A 14,008-nucleotide genomic window follows, 5' to 3' on the forward strand; every position below is an offset into this window, starting at 1 on the left:
CTCAAACACCAAAACATGTTATTATATTAAGATTTATAAATTGTTAATGCTGTTAAAATTTAATCCGCATTTCCATGGTTAGTTACTTGGTATGTTCAATATTATTGATTAAAATAATAGTAATAAGTTTAATTCCATTAATATATTGCACGAGTTATTTTTGAGACAGGTGGTTAGTATATGTATCTTCCCTTCTAACGAGGGCTATTTTAAAGGACCAAAAGCCCTGTCCCACGGTACGAGTTCATTCCAAGAGTTCTCCCGAGTTTGCCCTGATTGGAACCAGAGATTTACGGTAATGGCCGCTCGTCGGTACTCGGGGCTCTCGTGGACATTTTTCAACGTGTTGAAAAATCTTCACGAGCCTTCCCGTGTTTACCTGCCGTTAGCGAGTCTTCCCGAGTACCTGCCGTTAGCGTTACGAGCCGCTAAGAGACGTCCCCGAGCTCCGATGTACCCGCTACGTTCATTCTCCGTGCTTAGCATGAGTTTGATTTTTTTTTAAACTCGGGAGAGCTCTTGGAATGAACTCGTACCGTGGGACAGGGCTTTAACATGGTAGATGTCAAAAATATTCATTGACGTGCTTTATATTTGTCACTTAAACGTTTAAATCTTTCTTCTCTATCTACATTAAAATATAGCACAAAAGTAGCAAAAAAAAAGCATCTTCGGGAAGGAAGCTGGGAAGGAACCTTGTGGAGAACATGGATAGGTGGCGTTTCAAAAAAGCACAGAGTGCTGGAGTAACTCAGTGGGTCAGGCAGCATCTGTGGAGAACATGGATAGGTGGCGTTTCACAGAGTGCTGGAGTAACTCAGTGGGTCAGGCAGCATCTGTGGAGAACATGGATAGGTGACGTTTCACAGAGTGCTGGAGTAACTCAGTGGGTCAGGCAGCATCTGTGGAGAACATGGATAGGTGACGTTTCACAGAGTGCTGGAGTAACTCAGTGGGTCAGGCAGCATCTGTGGAGAACATGGATAGGTGACGTTTCACAGAGTGCTGGAGTAACTCAGCGGGTCAGGCAGCATCTGTGGAGAACATGGATAGGGGATGGTTTGGGTTGCGATCCTTCTTCAGACCGATTGTGGAGGGGGGTGGGGGGGAGGGGAATGAAAGCTGGCAGAGAGGAGGGGCAAAGCCTGGTGAGTGACAGGTGGATATAGATTAGAGGGGGCTGCTTGGCAGATGGACAAATGCCAAGGATGAAAGGACAGAAGGTGTGAGACTTTTGTCCAAACATCTGCCTAGCAAACCCTCCCCCACCTCACCTGTATCCACCTATCACGTGGCTTTGCTTTGCCTCTCCTCTCTTCCAGCTTTCTCTGCATTACCCCACAATCAGTCTGAAGAAGGGCACTGACCCGAAACATCACCTGTCCATGTTCTCCAAAGATGCTGCCTGACCCGCTGAGTTACTCCAGCACTCTGTGTCTTTTGTGGTAAACCAGCACCTGCAGTTCCCTGCTTGTATAAAGCAGGCCAAACCTTCCAAAGTTGGGTAATGGCGAAACGTTCCTGTTTTGTAGTGATTGTAACGGACATAACCAGTAATCAGAATCCAGATTTCAGATTTTTTTCAGATACAGAATAAGGGAGAAAACACAGTCTATACTGGCTAAAAGATATCTTAACTGTAAAATCTGTCATTTAAATTAATTCCCCTCCTCGGATAAATAAAGTGCTATCGCATCGTATCGTGAATAATATCAAAGTGAAGAAAGGGAACCAGTCCTTTAAAATCTTATACAAGTCAGGATAAACATCTAAAAACAAAATGATTCTGCATTCAAGCCAAGCAAAGAGCAGGAAATTAGACGAGATGCATGATCCACAGCAAGGTGGGCTGATGCCCGTGTTGCCCCACTTACCCAAGCGGGTAACAGAGGCTGAAGCCAGAGATATCATAGGAGATGGGGTCTTCTTGGACATTGGTGCCTGAGAGAGGGCGGTGTGAAATGGAGGGGATGTAACATAGATTGGGGCAGGATGGTAAAGCTGCTGGGCAGGGAATGATGGTGACGCTAACAGTGGGCGGTGAGCAATTGAGGTTGGTACGTGACACTCAGGACCAGATTCTAAGCAAGAACCTTTGGTATCAGTTCTTCGACGGAAAGAGGAGCTAGTTGATGCTAAAAACCGGTTTTCATCTCGACCCTCCTGGCTGGCGTGGGAGGGAGCTGCCCGCATCGCCTGACCCTTTGGCCTTTTAATCTTCCCGACCGGCAGATGAGTCAACGGATGGGTGATAGGAAGAGTGGGCTGGGGTACGCCAGGCTTGTGGAGAGGGGAGGTGGCCCGCAGATGGGGGGACGGAGGGAGAGAAGATGCAGCAGGGGAACGGCGGGCAGGTTTAGCTGGTAGCGGGGAGGAGTGGAAGGGGGCTGAGATCAGAGCGAGCGGGATCCGTCGGACTCGCTGCCTGGCGGTCCCGGGGCTGGGCTGCACTGGAGAGAAAGCGGAGCTGAGGGACGTGGAGAGTTGCAAGGCGGAAGATCGGAGGCATGGGTGTCCTGCGGCAAGCCCCTTGGTCGGGGAGAAACAACGCTGGTCGGCAAACACGGGCTGAGCAGAGGTTGCGGAGTCGAGGGAAACGGCCCTGGCGTAAGGCGGAGGAGGGGCCGCTGCCCCCGTCCTGGTTACGGTGTAGGTATTGTACTCGGGCGGGGGAGACGGACTGTGGGAAGGAGAGGGGCCAACTTTGAAGTGAAGCGTGGAAACTGGGCAACAAAAGCAAAAGAAGAGAAGAAACAATAAGTTAAACATCTTAGGAGTCAAAACAGAAAAGAATTACCAAAGTTTAAAATGTTCCGTAATTAAAAATCAAAGATGAAAATCATGCTGAGAGAGGCCATGGGGTATTAGAAACATAGAAATTAGGTGCAGGAGTAGGCCATTCGGCCCTTCGAGCCTGCACCGCATATCGAATTAATATAATATTAATTATACATGGCTGTATTTTCAACCCGACAAACTGTAGGATATTTACTATCTACGGGGAAAAAATCCCACTTTGAAATGCGATATCTATATCAGGGGAATAAGGGGTAAGCCATTTAGAACAGAGACAAGGAAACACTTTTCACACAGAGAGTTGTGAGGCTGTGGAATTCTCTGCCTCAGAGAGCGGTGGAGGCCAGTTCTCTGGATACTTTCATGAGAGAGCTAGATAGGGCTCTTAAAAATAGCGGAGTCAGGGGATATGGGGAGAAGGCAGGAACGGGGTACTGATTGTGGATGATCAGCCATGGTCACATTGAATGGCGGTGCTGGCTCGAAGGGCTGAATGACCTACTCCTATTGTCTATTGTCTATTGTAGGTTAAAGTGTATCAAATCTTAATGTGTATAGAATCAAGGAATGAAAAAAAGTATTACAAGTGAGAAATTGCACTTTAAGTTGAGAGCAACCTTTGAAAAGTAAAGAAGCAGGCTTAACATTGACACAGAAGATAGACACAACATGCTGGAGTTACTCAGCAGGACAGGCAGCATCTCTGGAGAGAAGGGATGGGTGATGTTTCGGGTCGAGACCCTTCTTCAGACCTACGAATTCCGGTTAAGGGGACAATTTGAACTCTTTTAAAAAGAAATTAAAAAATTGCATCTGCTATTTTTACAGGATGTGAACTCTTCCTTGCCTCGAACTATGTGATCATTTGTTATTTTGGTGCATGTCTGTGGTAGCAATATCCTCGAGCTAGCAAGGAGATAGCAAGGATGCCCAGGGTTGTGAGCCTGAGATGAAGGGGATTGATTGAGGGGGATGAAGGGCAGGGAGCTGGCGAGGAGTGATGAGAAGCGTAGAAACTGTAACAAGGCCCTTGTACACAAGCTGAGAACTTCATCAGCGTCGGTACATGAGTGAAGGGCAGGCAACGATGCATCGATTTGTTACTCACAAACTCTTGAATAAAAAGCCCACGTTTCTCTCTGTATCCCACATACCCTTTGACTATTACCCCTTTGAAATGGATTATTGATCCCAGGAATAAGTAAGTCAACTTACGATGAGCGTTTGACGGCACTGGGCCTGTGCTCGCTGGAGTTTAGAAGGATGATGGGAACCTCTTTGAAACTTACCGAACAGTGAAAGGCCTGGATATAGTAGATGTGGAGAGGATGTTTCCACTTGTGGGAGAGTCTAGCACCAGAGGCCATAGCCTCAGAATTAAGGTTCCTTTAGGAAGGAGATGAGGAGGAATTTCTGTAGTCAGAGGGTGGTGAATCTGTGGAATTCTTTGCCACAGAAGGCTGTGGAGGCCAAGCCAGTGGATAATTTGAAGGCAGAGATAGATAGATTCTTGATTAGTACGGGTGTCGGAGGTTATGGGGAGAAGGCAGGAGAATGGGGTTAGGAGGGAGAGATAGATCAGCCATGATTGAATGGCGGAGTAGACTTGATGGGCTTAATACTGCTCCTATTACTTGAGCTTTCTTTGGTAATGGCCCAGGGATACTGACTGCACACTGAAACCCTGTCAAATTCTGCTTCATAGATTACATTTTTACATATAAGGTCCTACTTTATTTCAGTTGTTATAACAAAATGTGTTAATTTTGCCTTCGGCTTTAGGGAGACAGGCTTTTCGGCCCACAGAGTCTGCTCCCACCAGCGATCACCTCGTGCACTAACACTATCCTGCACAATAAGGGCGCTATCATTTTATCAAAGGCAATTAACCTACAAACCTGCACGTCTTTGGAGTGTGGGAGGAAACCCAAGCACCTGGAGAAAACCCACACAGGTCACGGGGAGAACGTGCAAACTCTGTACAGACAGCACCCGTAGTCAGGATCGAACCAGGGACTCTGGCGCTGTGAGGCAGCAACTCTACCGCTGCGCCACCGTGCAGCTAATTCATTAAGATCAGTTCTATCAATTAAGGACATGTAGATATTGTCACCATTTCCAAGAAATTTCAACTTTTTGCTTATAGAATCACATGTTGAATGGACCATTCTGGAAATAGAACCACGTATGTTGCTACATGTATGTAGCGTGTTTTATGCCAACATTCAGTTTTAAAATTCTTGGCTGGGTCCAGATACACGATATTGGGTTTTTGCCAAAGGACTGAATCTTTTGAAATTTACATTTTCACCTGTGTCATTGTGGGATTTGAACCCTAGTTAAAAAAACGTATAGCATAGCAACAGGCATTGTATAGATGCTGTCAGAATATAGGCACATCGGTTGCCTTACCACCTCAAAATCAGTGTCAGAGGTTATGGGGAGAATGCGGTTAGGAGGGAGAGATAGATCAGCCATGATTGAATGGCGGAGTAGACTTGATGGGCCGAATGGCCTAATTTTGCTCCTATTCCTTGCGACCTTGTGACATAACCCCACAGCAAGACTTCACTTCAAAGCTCATCTAACAACAACAATTCTACATATTACACCCAGTCCTATGACTTGGGGACACATTTTTTCCAAATAACAGATTGCCCATTTAAACATAGACACGACAAAACAAATTCTCTCAGAAGGTCATAACTCTCCAGAATTCTTCTTCAAAGGAACTTGAATATTGTTCAAGTGAATATTAAGCATTGAGTATAGAAGCTGGGATGTAATGTTAAAATTGTACAAGGCATTGGTGAGGCCAATTCTGGAGTATGGTGTACAATTTTGGTCGCCCAATTATAGGAAGGATGTCAACAAAATAGAGAGAGTACAGAGGAGATTTACTAGAATGTTGCCTGGGTTTCAGCAACTAAGTTACAGAGAGAGGTTGAACAAGTTAGGTCTTTATTCTTTGGAGCACAGAAGGTTAAGGGGGGACTTGATCGAGGTCTTTAAAATGATGAGAGGGATAGACAGAGTTGACGTGGATAAGCTTTTCCCATTGAGAGTAGGGAAGATTCAAACAAGAGGACATGACTTGAGAATTAAGGGACAAAGGTTTAGGGGTAACATGAGGGGGAACTTCTTTACTCGGAGAGTGGTAGCTGTGTGGAATGAGCTTCCAGTGGAAGTGGTGGAGGCAGGTTCGATTTTATCATTTAAAAATAAATTGGATAGGTATATGGACGGGAAAGGAATGGAGGGTTATGGTCTGAGTGCAGGTAGATGGGACTAGGGGAGAATACGTGTTCGGCAGGGACTAGAAGGGCCGAGATGGCCTGTTTCCGTGCTGTAATTGTTATATTGTTATATGGTTGAATGCAGGGTTGAAATTATCCTCACATCAGTCATTACCCTGTTAAATGGCAGAATGGAAAATGCTCATAACTCACTAACAGTGAGGCAGCGACTGTAGAAATAGATATAGAGGTAACGTTTCATACCGAGGACCCTTCATCAGAGATATGAAAGAGTGAAATGTTTTCCCTCAAGTTTTTCCAATCTTGAGCTGTTGATATTTGAAAGCCTTTCTTTCGCATATGCTCATTAAAGCTGCCTAATTGTGTTCATAAATCATAGGAACAGAATAAGATGATAAGATCATAAGAGATAGGAGCAGAATTAGGCCATTCGGCCCATCAAGCCTGCTCCGCCATTCAATCATGGCTGATCTATCTCTCCCTCCTAACCCCATTCTCCTGCCTTCTCCCCATAACCCCTGATACCCGTACTAAACAAGAATTCCACAGATTCACCACCCTCTGACTAGAAACATAGAAACATAGTAAATAGATGCAGGAATAAGCCTAAAGGAACGTCCATTAATTCTGAGACTGTGACCTTTAATAATAATAATAATAAATTTTATTTATGGGCGCCTTTCAAGAGTCTCAAGGACACCTTACAAAAATTTAGCAGGTAGAGGAAAAACATGTAAGGGGAATGAAATAAATAGTAGAGACATGACTAGTACACAAAGTAAATACAGAATTCAATTCAAAACACAATATGAGGCAATTAATGCACAGATGAAAAGGGAGGGGGACGTGGGGCTAAGGATAGGCAGAGGTGAAGAGATGGGTCTTGAGGCGGGACTGGAAGATGGTGAGGGACACGGACCTTTAGTCCTAGACTCTCCCACTGATGGAAACATCCTCTCCACATCCACTCTATCCAAGTCTAGAATTAGGCTATCCATCCTATCGAGTCTACTTCATGAAAAACAACGAGAAAAATCTATGTCATAAGGTCTTAGGTGATAGGGGCAGAATTAGGCCTTTTGGTCCATTAAGTCTACTCCGCCATTCAGTCATGTCTGATCTATCTTTCCCTCTCAACCCCATTCTCCTGCCTTCTCCCCATAATCGTTGATGCTCTGACTGATCCAGAACCTGTCAATGTCCGCTTTTAAAAAAATACCCAAAGACCTGGCCTCCACAGCCACAGAATAAAAGGACGTACCTTTAGAATGGAGACGAGGAGGAATTTATTTAGCCAGAGGGTGGTGAATCATTGAATTCATTGCCACAAGCAGTGGTGGTGATCGTTTACCCAATCTATTCCCCCCTCATGATTTTATACAGCTCTATAAGATCACCCCTCATCCTTCTGCACTCCAGGGAATAAAGTCCTGGCCTGCCCAACCTCTCCCTGTTGCTCAGGCCACTGAGTCCTGGCAATATACTCCTGAATCATCTCTGCACTTCTTCCCAGCTTGGACAGTTTCTCCAGACTATCTTTATATCGCGCTTGTCATTAACGGTGTTGTGTTTTTCCTGAACGATTGAAAAGACTAGGCTTGTATTCACTGGTGTTTAGAAGGATGAGGGGATATCTTATAGAAACATATAAAATTATAAAAGGACTGGACAAGCTCGACGCAGGAAAAATGTTTCCCAATGTTGGGCGAACCCAGAAATAGGGGCCACAGTCTTAGAATAAAGGGGAGGTCATTTAAGACTGAGGTGAGAAAAAACATTTTCACCCAGAGAGTTGTGAATTTGTGGAATTCCCGGCCTCAGAGGGCAGTGGAGGCCAAGTCACTGGATGGATTTAAGAGAGAGTTAGATAGAGCTCTAGGGGCTAGTGGAGTCAAGAGATATGGGGAGAAGGCAGGCACGGGTTATTGATACGGGACGATCAGCCATGATCACAATGAATGGCGATGCTGGATCGAATGGCGGTGCTGGCTCAAAGGCCATCCAGTGATTTGGCCTCCACTGCCCTCAAATTCACAACTCTCTGGGTGACTTGATGGGCCAAATGGCCTATTTCTACTCCTGTATGACATTATGACCTTCCCTCCCTATCTTCTGGCTCACTAATGTGGCTGTCCCACTTACGCGAATTTTTTCAACATGTTGAAATTCCAGCGGTGACCAGAACAAGGTACGACTCTTTGGGTGACTACTCACGACCGTACAGGCTTCACCCCGCGACATGTCGCCTGTATGGTCGTGAGTAATCCCCTCAGTCGCCCAAAGGGTCGTATCGTCCTTCTGGTCACCGCGTGAATTTCAACGTGTTGGAAATTTATGGCGACCTGCAACGACCTACGACAGGTGCCGGCAGTCACCGAAAAAGTTGCGTAAGTGGGACAGGCCCATAACTCTTCTGCCCTGTTAGTGTAACGTACACACTGCCGTGGGAACTGCTAACGCCCTTCTGTTACGTACCAATACTGATGGTATTCATAGATCGGAGAATCCCGCGTAAAACTATAAATGTCGACCTGCGGCTGTGCACTCACACTTTTAGCTTCACCCCTCACTTGTAGCACAGAAACATGAACAGAAATAACATTGGTATTTGTATCCTGCCCTCGGTTCTCCCACCAGCTTATTCTTAGCCCCTCTTCCCATTCAGAGAATCCACTCAATTTAACCGCAGTGTTTCCACCGGGCAGGGTGTGGAATTTGACACGGGGCCCGGGAGGAATATTTCTATTCTCCTCAAAGCCAGAACAATAAATCCCTCAAAGGATGATGAATGAAACTGCTTAATGTCAGGTGTAACTGGGTACATTTCACCAGGACTTGCATCAGCATCCTTCACCTCCATACGATGCCAATTTTCAATTGTAACTTGGCTCACCCTCAAGTTTAGTGCTGTGTAGCCTCACCCCTTGAAATTCCTTGTGGGCTGCAGTCAAAAGGTCATAAGTGATAGGTGTAGAATTAGGCCATTCGGCCCATCAAGTCTACTTCACCATTCAATTATGAGTGATCTATCTCTTCCTCCTAACCCCATTCTCCTGCCTTCTCCCCATAACCCCTAACACCCGTACTAATCAAGAATCTATCTATCTCTGCCTTAAAATATCCATTGACTTGGCCTCCACTGCCTTATATGGCAACAAATTCCAAATGCCCCACCACATTTAAATGCTGCTCATACATTTTCTCACATGGTTTAGCTTAGAGATACAGTGCGGAAACAGGTCCTTCGGCCCACCGAGTCTGTGCCGACAAGCAAGCCCCATACGCTAGCACTATCCTATACACAAGGGACAATTTACAATGATTACTAAAGCCAATTAACCTACAACCTGTATGTCTTTGGAGTGTGGAAGGAAACCGGAGCACCCGGAGAAAACCCACGCGGTCACGGGGAGAACGAACAAACTCCGTGCAGACAACACCTGTAGTCGGGATCGAACCCGGGTCTCTGGCACGGTGAGGCAGCAACTCTACCGCTGCACCATTGTGCTGGCCTTGAAACACAAACAGCCTTGTAAGGAATTTGGAACATTGTGAGCAGTTTTGGGTCCATTATCTAAGGAGGGATGTGCTTGCATTGGGGGGGGGGGGGGTGGGTTACGAGAATTATCCTGCGGATGACTGGTTAAAATATGATGAGCGTTTGACGTCTCTGGGCAGGAGTTAAGATGGATTTGAAATGGAGTTAAGATTGAGTTTGAGTATAGAAGCTGGGATGTAATGTTAAAATTGTACAAGGCATTGGTGAGACCCAAATCTGGAGTATGGGGTACAATTTTGGTCGCCAAATTATAGGAAGGATGTCAACAAAATAGAGAGAGTACAGAGGAGATTTACTAGAATGTTGCCTGGGTTTCAACAACTAAGTTACAGAGAAAGGTTGAATAAGTTAGGTCTTTATTCTCTGGAGCGCAGAAGGTTAAGGGGGGACCTGATAGAGGTCTTTAAAATGATGAGAGGGATAGACAGAGTTGATGTGGACAAGCTTTTCCCTTTGAGAATAGGGAAGATTCAAACAAGAGGACATGACTTCAGAATTAAGGGACAGAAGTTTAGGGGTAATATGAGGGGGAACTTCTTTACTCAGAGAGTGGTGGCGGTGTGGAATGAGCTCCCAGTGGAAGTGGTGGAGGCAGGTTCATTGGTATCATTTAAAAATAAATTGGATAGGCATATGGATGAGAAGGGAATGGAGGGTTATGGTACGAGTGCAGGCAGGTGGGACTAAGGGGGAAAAAATTTGTTCGGCATGGACTTGTAGGGCCGAGATGGCCTGTTTCCGTGCTGTAATTGTTATATGGTTATATGGTTATATGGTTATATGGAGGAGAAGGCAGGAGAATGGGGTTGAGAGGGAAAGATAGATCAGCAATGACGAATGACAGAGCAGACTCGATGGGCTAATTCTGTTCCTATGTCTCATACAGTGTGGAAACAGGCCCTTCAGCCCAACTTGCCCACACCAAGCAACATGCCCCAGCTACACTAGTCCCACCTGCCTGCGTTTGACCCATATCCCTCCAAACTTGTCCTATCCATGTCCCTGTCTAACTGTTTCTTAAATGTTGGATTAGTCCCAGCCTCGACTGCCTCCTCTGGCAGCTTGTTCCATACACCCATCAACCTCTGTGTGAAAAAGTTACCCCTCAAATCTTTTCCCTTCCCCTGCACCTTAAACCTAGGTTGTATGGTGAACAAAACATTTCACTATGGTTAGGTACAAGTGAGAATAAAGTATCATTCATTCAATCATTCATTCATTTATTCATTCATTCAAACATTCATTCATTCATTCAATCATCCATTCAGTCATCCATTCAATCATTCATTCATTCATTCATTCATTCATTCAGTTCATTCATTCATTCATTCAGTCATTCATTCATTCATTCATTCATTCATTCATTCATTCAGTCGTCATTCAGTCATTCATTCAGTCATCATTCAGTCATCCATTCAGTCATCCATTCAGTCATCCATTCAGTCATCCATTCAGTCATCCATTCAGTCATCCATTCAGTCATCCATTCAGTCATCATTCATCATCATTCAGTCATGCATTCATTCATTCATTCATGCATTCATTCATTCATTCATTCATTCATTCATTCATTGATGTCCATATATAATATTGAATGAAAACTTTGAACATTTTCTGGGACAGTACATTTCTATTACAGTGCAGCTCAGGACCTGAATCAACATCAGTGAAATAAACAGCTCACCAGACATGGACGCTCGCCGATCTCTCTCCATCTGCTCATGGCGTTGTTCCATTATCTGCCTAAAGAAGTTTATCAAAAACATTACTGACATAATCTATTTAAGGTAGTGGTGAAACAATATTTTATTAATAAATAAACATGACCTCAAAGTGTGCCCAGTTACATGGTTTAGTTTAGTTTAGTTTAGTTTAGAGACACAGCGCGGAAACAGGCCCTTCGACCCACCGAGTCCGCAACGACCAGCGATCCCCACAGGTCACGGGAAGAACGTACAAACTCCGTACAGATCGAACCCGGGCCTCTGGCGCTGCAAGTGCTGTAAAGGGCCTGTCGCACTGTACGGCGTAATTCAAGAGTTCGCCCGAGTTTCCCCTGATTCGAACTCGGAGAATTACGGTAATAGCCGTTCGTAGGTACTCGGGGCTCTCGTGGACATTTTTCACAGTGTTGAAAAAACTTCACGAGGTTTCCCGAGTACCCGCCATTAGCGTTACAAGCCGCTACGGGACACCCACAAGCCCCGACGTAACCGCTACGTACATTCTACGTGCTTACCACGAGTTTGATTTTTTATTAAACTCGGGAGAACTCTTGGGTAAACTTGTATAGTGGGACAGGCCCTTAAGGCAGCAACTCTACCGCTGCGCCTCCGTGCCGCCTTGTGAGAAGTCAGAGTGAAATTCTTTGCTTGCACACCCAGGGTATACAAATAGTCACCATGTAAAGAGCGCTGCTCACATTCACTGCTTTGAGAATCAAGGAATTTTAAGTTTTCAACTGAAAGGAGAATTCTGGACAAAACATGCGAATGTTGTGTTCTACAACCCGCTAGGACAACTTTTCAATGTTGTTCCATTCATTCAATGTTGGAACAATGTGTACGTTTGACCCCAAAATCCACACGTACAGCACACAGCCTGCAGTAGACATGTATCTAAGATAAACACAAAATGCTGGACTATCTCAACGGGACAGGCAGCATCTCTAGCAAGAAGGAATGGGTGATGTTTCGGGTCGATATATCTTCTCCGCCTGGATGATTAATTGGAGCTGATCAGTTTGTTGTGATGTGAATTTAGATGCTGACTGATCTTAGGTGGCCAGCTTCCCAATCCTGTTGCCACGTGAAACAGGTTTCTGTATTGATTAGTTGGCTTTGAGCCCTAAACAACTTAAGGGCCTGTCCCACTTACGTTTCCTTGGAATGCAAATTACACAACCTCGTGGTCGCGTTGAGGCACACGGGCATCGTGTGGCCTCGCGGGGCCGGTCCCACTGAGAAGCGCGGAGTGGTATGGAGTTGGCACGACATCGCGCGGGACTCTGAAATTTTTGTAGCAACCAAAGTGGGACAGGCCAAGACCATGGCGCGACGCAACATCTCACCAATCGCCGAACTCGGCCTGGGGCTCACGGCCGTTGTGGTCCGGATCCGCCCCCACTTCTACTCCCAGAGCGGGGCCAAGAATATTGAAGATAGACACAAAATGCTGGAGTAACTCAGCGGGACCGGCAGCATCTCTGGAGAGAAGCAATCGCTGACGTTTCGGGTCAAGACCCTTCTTTCAGACTGAAGAAGAGTCTCAACACGAAACGTCACCCATTGCTTCTCTCCAGAGATGCTGCCGGTCCTGCTGAGTTACTCCAGCATTGTGTGTCCATCTTCAAATGACGTCACGCGCTCCAGACGGCTGTGCGGGCGCATGAAATCGCACACGACCTTCGTGGGACCGTCGCGCCTCAACGCCACCATGAGATCACGTAATTAGTGTGCCAAGGACATGTAAGTGGGACAGGGGCTTTACTCAGCTAAAGGGAAAATAATCAGCACATCAATGGAGGGCTGGGAACTAAAGCAGAGTGCAAATTGCTATGGTGATTCACTCAGTTTTAGATGCAAGTCAGTCTTACTCCATAAACCTATATGTTATTTAGTTTGGTTTAGTCTATTGACACGTGTACTGAGGTACAGTGAAAAGCTTTTGTTGAGTGCTAGCCAGTCAGCGGAAAGACAATACATGATTACAATTGAGCCACTCACAGTGTACAGATACACGATAAGGGAATAACGTTTAGTGCAAGATAAAGTCCGATCAAAGATAGTCCGAGGATCTCCAATGTAGTGTTAGTAGTTCAGGACCGCTCTCTAGTTGGTGATAGGATGGTTCAGTTGCCTGATAACAGCTGGGAAGAAACTGTCCCTGAATCTGGAGCTGTGTGTTTTCACACTTCTGTACCTTTTGTCTGATGGGAGAGGGGGGAAGAGGGAGTGGCCAGGGTGCGACTGGTCCTTGATTATGCTGCTGGCCTTGCCGAGGCAGCGTGAGGTGTAGATGGAGTGAATTGAAGGGCGGTTGGCTTATGTGATGGTCTGGGCTGCGTCCACAATTCTCTGCAATTTCTTGCGGTCTTGGATGGAGCTGCTCCCAAACCAAACTGTGATGCATCCCGATAAAATGCTTTCTACGGTGCATCTGTAGAAGTTGGTTTAATACTTGTTGGCGGCATGCTGAATAAGTACGGAGAATTACACTTTATCATTTAAGCTTCAGGTATTGAAGAACTTGTATGGTCATATTAGCTTACACAGCTGGATGTTAAAATAAGAACATTTTGTGCTAGAATGTGATAAATTCAGAAAGCTATTTTTTTTTCCCAAATAAAAATCTTTAAAAAAAAAACCAATTGATGGTCAATTAGTGCTTGAAATTT

The 14,008-nt window shown here is 45.4% G+C and overlaps 1 protein-coding gene across 3 annotated transcripts in view; it reads right to left on the reverse strand.

The window, feature by feature from the left end:
* The window catches only part of LOC129700559 (ena/VASP-like protein), a 250,622-nt gene that overhangs the window by 55,564 nt on the left and 181,050 nt on the right, over window positions 1–14,008 (reverse strand). For all 3 annotated transcript variants that reach the window (XM_055641165.1, XM_055641163.1, XM_055641164.1), the window contains one exon: window positions 11,297–11,355. In XM_055641165.1, the coding sequence (XP_055497140.1) occupies window positions 11,297–11,355 (59 nt within the window). The remainder of the gene's footprint in view (window positions 1–11,296; window positions 11,356–14,008) is intronic.

This window comes from Leucoraja erinacea, chromosome 9, assembly GCF_028641065.1.
Source record: "Leucoraja erinacea ecotype New England chromosome 9, Leri_hhj_1, whole genome shotgun sequence".
Classification (NCBI taxonomy): Eukaryota; Metazoa; Chordata; class Chondrichthyes; order Rajiformes; family Rajidae; genus Leucoraja; species Leucoraja erinaceus.